The sequence below is a fragment of the Ptiloglossa arizonensis genome, unplaced genomic scaffold, assembly GCF_051014685.1.
Source record: "Ptiloglossa arizonensis isolate GNS036 unplaced genomic scaffold, iyPtiAriz1_principal scaffold0226, whole genome shotgun sequence".
NCBI lineage: Eukaryota > Metazoa > Arthropoda > Insecta > Hymenoptera > Colletidae > Ptiloglossa > Ptiloglossa arizonensis.
In genome coordinates, this window is record NW_027478596.1 from 505,466 (window position 1) to 512,962 (window position 7,497).

The 7,497-nt window shown below is 52.3% G+C and overlaps 1 protein-coding gene across 1 annotated transcript; it reads left to right on the forward strand.

The window, feature by feature from the left end:
* The first annotated feature begins 4,031 nt into the window (after positions 1–4,031).
* LOC143154624 (uncharacterized) lies at positions 4,032–4,850 on the forward strand. The gene has a single exon (XM_076326608.1). It carries the CDS (start codon positions 4,032–4,034, stop codon positions 4,848–4,850), a length of 819 nt encoding a protein of 272 aa, XP_076182723.1.
* Positions 4,851–7,497: the final 2,647 nt, after the last annotated feature.

Genomic DNA, 7,497 nt, shown 5'->3' on the forward strand with positions numbered 1-7,497 from the left:
CCTATAACTACAATGGCCTATGGGGAAAATACACATAGCGTTGTAATCGGGAGAGTTTCTACTTTCAGATGCTACAGAAATTTTGCGGATTCGTCAATCCGTTCGCGAAATGTCGGAGTTTGGAGATAAGAGATGGTTGAGAATCCATCAAAATTTTCGCAAGTCTGATACTCGAAACCAATAACTACTATTTCGTAGGGCAATTATACACATACCGTTGTAATTGGGCGAGTTTCTACTTTCAGATGCAACAGGAATATCTCGGGTTCGTCAATCCGTTCGCGAGATATGGGAGTTTGAAGTTAAGGAATGGTTGAGAAACCATCAAAATTTGCGCAAGTTTGATACTTGAAACCAATAACTGGAATGGCCTAGGGGAAAAGTACACACAGCTTTGTACTCGGGCTAGTTTCTACTTTTAGATGCAACAGGAATTTCTCGAGTTCGTCAGTCCGTTCGCGAGATATGGGAGTTTGGAGTTAAGGAGTGGTTGAGAAACCATCAAAATTTTCGCAAGTCTGATACTCGAAACCAATAACTACAAAGGCCTAGGGGGAAAATTCACATAGCTTTGTAATCGCGCGAGTTTCTACTTTCAGATGCAATAGGAATTTCTCCAGTTCGTCAATCCGTTCGCGAGATATGGGAGTTTGAAGTTAAGGAATGGTTGAGGAACCATCAAAATTTTCGCAAGTCTGTTGCTTGAAGCCAATAACTACTATTTCGTAGGGCAATTATACACATACCGTTTTAATCGGGAGAGTTTCTACTTTCAGATGCAACAGGAATTTCTCGAGTTCGCCAATCCGTTCGCGAGATTTGGAGTTTGAACTTAAGGAATGATTGAGAAACCATCCAAATTTTCGCAAGTCTGATGCTCGAAGCCAATAACTACTATGGCCTAGGGCAAAAATACATATACCATTGTACTCGGGCGAGTTTCTACTTTCAGATGCGACAGGAATTTCTGGAGGTCGTCAATCTGGTCGCGAGATATGGGAGTTAGAAGTTAAGGGACGGTTGAGAAACCATCAAAATTTTCGCAATTGTGATACTCGAAACCAATAACTGGAATGGCCTACGGGAAAAGTACACACACCATTGTAATGGGGCGAGTTTCTACTTTCAGATGCAACAGGAATTTATCGAGTTCGTCAATCCGTTCGTAAGATGTGGGAGTTCGAAGTTAAGAAATGGTTGAGAAACCATCAAAATTTTCACAAGTCTGACACTCGAAACCAATAACTGGACCGGCCTAGGGGAAAAGTACACATACCATTCTAATCGTGCGAGTTTGTACTTTCAGATGCAACAGAAATTTTTCGGGTTCGTCATTCCGTTCGCGAAATGTCGGAGTTTGGAGATAAGAGATGGTTGATAATCCATCAAAATTTTCGCAAGTCTGACACTCGAAACCTATAACTACAATGGCCTATGGGGAAAATACACATAGCGTTGTAATCGGGAGAGTTTCTACTTTCAGATGCAACAGAAATTTTGCGGATTCTTCAATCCGTTCGCGAAATATCGGAGTTTGGAGATAAGAGATGGTTGAGCATCCATCAAAATATTCGCAAGTCTGATACTCGAAACCATTAACTGGAACGGCCTTGGGGAAAAGTACACACACCATTGTAATCGGGCGCGTTTCTACTTTCAGATGCAACAGGAACTTCTCGAGTTCGTTAATCCGTTCGCGAGGTATGGGATTTTGAAGTTCAGGAATGGTTGAGAAACCATCAAAATTTTCACAAGTCTGACACTCGAAACCAATAACTGGACCGGCCCAGGGGAAAGTACACGCACCATTCTAATCGTGCGAGTTTCTACTTTCAGATGCAACCGGAATTCCTCGGGTTAGTCGATCCGTTCGCGAGATATGGGAGTTTGAAGTTAAGGAATGGTTGAGAAACCATCAAAATTTTCGCAAGTCTGATACTCGACACCAATAACTACTATTAGCTAGGGCAAAAATACATATACCTATGTAATCGGGCGAGTTTCTACTTTCAGATGCAACAGGAATTTCTCGAGTTCGTCAATCCGTTCGCGAGATAAGACAGTTTGAAGTTAAGGAATGGTTGAGAAACCATCAAAATTTTCACAAGTCTGATACTCGAAACCAATAACTACAATGGCCTAGGGTAAAAATACGCATACCGTTGTAATCGGGAGAGTTTCTACTTTCAAATGCAACAGAAATTTTTCGGATTCGTCAATCCGTTCGCGAAATATCGGAGTTTGGATTTAAGAGATAGTTGAGAAACCAACAAAATTTTCGCAATTCTGATGCTAGAAACGAATTACTGGAATGGCCTAGGGGAAAAGTACACACACAATTGTAATCGGGCGAGTTTCGACTTTCAGATGCAACAGGAATATCTCGAGTTCGTCTATCCGTTCGCGAAATATCGGAGTTTGGAGTTAAGAGATGGCTGAGAAACCATCAAAATTTTCGCAATTCTGATGCAAGAAACGCATAACTGGAATGCCCGAGGGGAAAAGCACACACGCCATTGTTATGGGGCGAGTTTCTGCTTTCAGATGCAACAGGAATTTCTCCAGTTCGTCAATCCGTTCGCGAGATATGGGAGTTTGAAGTTAAGGAATGGCTGAGAAACCATCAAAATTTTCGCAATTCTGATGCTAGAAAAGAATAACTGGAATGGCATAGAGGAAAAAATACACATACCGTTGTAATCGGGAGTGTTTCTACTCTCAGATGCAACAGGAATTTCTCGGATTCGTCAATCCGTTCGCGAGATATGGGAGTTTGAAGTTAAGGAGTGGTTGAGAAACCATCAAAATTTTCGCAAGTCTGATGCTCGAAACCAATCACTACTATGGCCTAGGGCAAAAATACACATACCGTTGTAATCGGGCGAGTTTCTGCTTTCAGATGCAACAGAAACTTCTCGGATTCGTCAATCCGTTCGCGAAATATCAGAGTTTGGATTTAAGAGATGGTTGAGAAACCATCAAAATTTTCGCAATTTTGATGCTAGAAACGAATAACTGGAATTGCCTAGGGCAAAAATTCACATACCGTTGTAATCGGGCGAGTTTCTGCTTTCAGATGCAACAGGAATTTCTCGAGTTCGTCAATCCGCTCGCGAAATATCGGAGTTTGGATTTAAGAGAAGGTTGGGAAACCATCAAAATTTTCGCAATTCTGATGCTAGAAACGAATAACTGGAATGGCCTAGGGGAAAAATACACATACCGTTGTTATCGGGGAAGTTTCTACTTTCCGATGCAACAGGAATTTCGCGAGTTCGTCAATCCGTTCGCGAGATATGGGTGTTTGAAGTTAAGGAATGGTTGAGAAACCATCAAAATTTTCGCAAGTCTGATACTCGAAACCAATAACTACTATGGCCCAGGGCAAAAGAACATATACCGTTGTAATCGGGCGAATTTCTGCGTTCAGATGCAACAGAAATTACTCGGATTCTTCAATCCGATCGCGAAATATCGGAGTTTGGATTTAAGAAATGGTTGAGAAACCATCAAAATTTTCGCAATTCTGATGCTAGAAAAGAATATCTGGAATGGCCTAGGGCAAAAATACACATACCGTTGTAATCGGGGGAGTTTCTGCTTTCAGATGCAACAGGCATTTCTCGACTGCGTCAATCCATTCGCGAGATATGGGAGTTTGAATTTAAGGAATGGTTGAGAAACTGTGGCGGCCCGTGCTCGAGCACGCCGCCAGACCGTCGCCTCTTGAGATAAACAAAACGCAGCAACGAAGCTGGCCACGAAAATTGTCAATCGTCGCCTGGCGATAAACGGGGCCCTAAAGAATGGTCGGAGAAAGAAGGGACGGGGACGAGCCCCGAGGAGCCAGTCTTCGACCGATCTTCGACCCGACCGACACGACCACGCGATACGACCGAATCCGCAATAAAGCCAGTGATCGAAAGAATTAGCGTACTTTCCTTTCTCCCGATTACCCACATAATTGGTGACCCCGACGTGAGTGATCGTGAAAGAATTGGTGTGGAATTGGGAGAAGGCCAACGGCAGCGATGACGGACCTTCCGCAGGACGTCACGGTAGCACGCGTCGCGATTCGCGTCCCGCCGTTTTGGGAAAAGAACCCAGAAACATGGTTCCGGCAGCTGGAGTCGCAATTCGTGCTGGCTCGAATCACCCAGGATTCCACCAAGTACCATTACGTAAGCGCGCATCTGGAGAACCAGTACGCCGACCTGGTGAACGACATCATCAGCGACCCGCCAACGCAGAACATGTACGATACGTTAAAAGCGGAACTGATCCGACGCCTCTCGGACACCAGAGAGCAGAAGGTCCGCACGCTCCTGGAGCATGAGGAAATCGGCGACCGGAAGCCATCGACTTTCCTGCGCCGGTTACAAAACCTTGCGGGCGACACGGTGTCGAACGAATTTTTGAGGACACTGTGGCTGGGGCGCCTCCCCCGGAACATCCAATCGGTGTTGGTATCACAAAAGAAGGAAAGTTTGTCCGAGCTCGCTTCTCTCGCCGACGCCGTGGCAGAGGTGACACCGGGTCCCCAGGTCACCGCCGCGTCGACCGCACCCGACGGGATCCACGCGGAGTTGGCCGAGCTACGCCGTGAGATCGCGGCCCTCCGCGTCAGCAGAGACGATTACCGCCACTCGCGCCCGCCGTCGCGGGACGCCCGACGGAGCCCTTCGAGGTCGCGTGACGCCCGACGGAGCCCTTCGAGGTCGCGCGACTATAATGCCTCGCCTCCCCCCGAGGACGGCCGGTGCTGGTACCATTGGATGTTCGGTACCGCAGCGAGAAGATGCCGCCAGCCGTGCAATCATGTGGCGGAAAACAATCGGGCCGATCGTTAATGGCGGCAAGCGATTGCGTGCCGACTACAAGCCGCTTGTTCGTGACGGATCGAATGACCAGAACAATTTTTATGGTGGACACCGGATCGGATTTGTGCGTGTTTCCGCGGTCGCGTGCGAAGGGGGTGCACGAAAAGACGACGTACGAGCTATACGCGGCGAACGGTTCGACGATCCGGACCTACGGTTACGTCACGTTCCGTCTAAACCTGGGGCTGAGACGGGATTTCACGTGGCGATTCGTCATTGCCGACGTTACAACCCCGATCATAGGCGCCGATTTTTTATACTTTTTCAACCTCCTCGTCGACCTGCGAGCAAAAAAACTGGTGGACGCGTTAACCACGTTATCGACGGGGGGACGCGTGGTCGAAAATCGAGCGGGAAGCGTAAAAGCGATATCCGGGGAATCTAGATTGCATACGATCCTTGCCGAGTTCCCGGACGTCACGCGACCATCGGGAGGACACCGCACGACGAGACACGAGACGTGCCACTACATCAGGACCACACCGGGTCCACCAGTGTCTTGTAAACCGCGACGCCTCGCTCCCGACAAACTGCGAATCGCCAAAGCGGAGTTCGAGGCCATGGTGAGGGACGGAACGGCGCGCCGTTCCGAAAGTTGCTGGTCGTCGGCCCTGCACCTGGTCCCGAAGAAGAACGACGAATGGCAACCGTGCGGAGACTACCGGGCGTTGAACGCAAGAACAATCCCGGATAAATACCCGGTGCCTCACGTCGAGGATTTTGCGCAATGTCTGGCCGGCAAGACGTTGTTCTCGACGATAGATTTAGTGCGGGCGTACAACCAAATCCCAGTGAACCCGGACGATATCCCTAAAACCGCCATCACTACACCTTTCGGGCTGTTCGAGTTCCCTTGGATGTCGTTCGGTCTACGAAACGCGGCCCAGACATTCCAGCCGGGTGGGTGAGACAGACGTCGAGGTGAGGTCTCAGATGAAATATCTGGGACTTCACCTCGACAGCCACTGGCGCTTCGAGGGCCATTTCCGGGCCCTGGCCCCGCGGTTGGAGAGGATAGTTGGCGCTTTGGGCCGTATCCTCCCCAACCTGCGGGGCCCGAGTGACCGGGTTCGCCGCCTCTACGCGGGAATGGTCCACTCGGTGGCCCTATACGGGGCCCCCGTTTGGGCGGGCGACCTGGCCGCCTCCCGGCGCAGCAAGGTATTGCTGCGCCGGGTTCAAAGGCGGCTTGCACTGCGGATCGCCCGGGGGTACCGGACCGTTTCGTATGAGGCGGCGAGCGTCCTGTCAGGGCTACCCCCGGCGGACTTGATCGCGGGCGCGCATGCGGCTTTCTACGAGGGCCGCATGCGCGCCCGCGAGGATGGGGTGGTCCTGGCGGGTGCGAGGTGGAGGCCCTGAGGCGCCAGGCCCGGGAGTCCATGCTGCAGCTTTGGCAGCAGCGGCTGGCCGAGCCGTTGTTCGGCCAGAGGACTGTCCGGGCTATCCGGCCGGTCCTGTTTGAGTGGCTGGGTAGGCGCTTCGGCTCACTCACCTACCGGTTGGTGCAGGTGCTGTCCGGGCACGGATGCTTCGGTCAGTACCTGTGCCGGATCGGTGTGGAAGAGGCGGCGCGCTGCTGGCACTGTCCAGCGGACGAGGACACGGCGCAACACACCCTCGAGGTGTGTCCGGCCTGGGGGGTGGAGCGCCGTGTCCTCACGGCCGTGATTGGGGCGGACCTATCGCTGCCGGGCGTGGTACAGGCCATGCTCGGCAGCGAGACGAAGTGGCGGGCCGTGGCCTCCTTCTGCGAGGAGGTAATCTCGCGGAAGGAGGCCGCGAGCCGCATTCGCGAGAGCGGGAGACCGCGAGCGAGGCCTCGTCCGAGGCCGGGGGCGGGTGGGCCTCCGGAAGGGCTGGGGAGGCCACCCTGAGAGCGGCGGGCGGGGGTGCGTAGCCCTTGAGGCTCGTGCCACCGCCCGTCGTCTGAGGGGTGGGAGGAATAAGGGACGGCGACGCTCTCGAGGGCGGAGAGGCCAGAGCCGCCCTCGGGAGCGTACGAGCCGGGGTGCGGCCGCGCCGACGGCACGGTCCCAGGGCCGTGCCTCCGGCGCGGCTATGGGGGCCGTGGGCGGTCGCGAGTGTGGGACTCGCGGCCGCCCTCGGGCGGCCCCCGGGAGTGGGACGTCGGAGCAGTGTGGCCCTGCTCCGACGTCGGGCGCCAGAGCGCCGAGGAGAAAACAGGGAAGGGAGGGTGAAGTACCCCCTCCCTTCCCTGGAACGGGAGGACACGGGCGCGAGAGCCCTGCACGGGGGAGCACCTGATGTTATGATGTCTTCGGTCCCAGGTGTTCCCCCTGCATAGTGCGAGGATGGCCACCGTGGTGGGTTTTAGTGGGTAGGTCCCGCGCCCGATGGGTTTCCTTCCGGGCGCGGGGAATCCCACACTCCCCCCGCCCCTCCCCAGGCGGCGGGGGGGTCTTTCGAAGATTTCCCCCACGTTAATAAAAAAAAAAAAAAAAAAAAAAGACATTCCAGCGCTTTATGGACGAGGTGTTACGCGGACTCGATTGGTGCTACGTTTACATCGACGACATTCTCGTGGCATCGAGCTCGGTCGAAGAGCACGAACATCATTTACGCGAACTTTTCAGACGATTGAGCGAGTACGGAG

Coding starts and splice junctions, on each gene's coding strand:
- LOC143154624 (XM_076326608.1), top strand. CDS start 4,032: ATGACGGACCTTCCGCAGGACGTCACGGTAGCACGCGTCGCGATTCGC.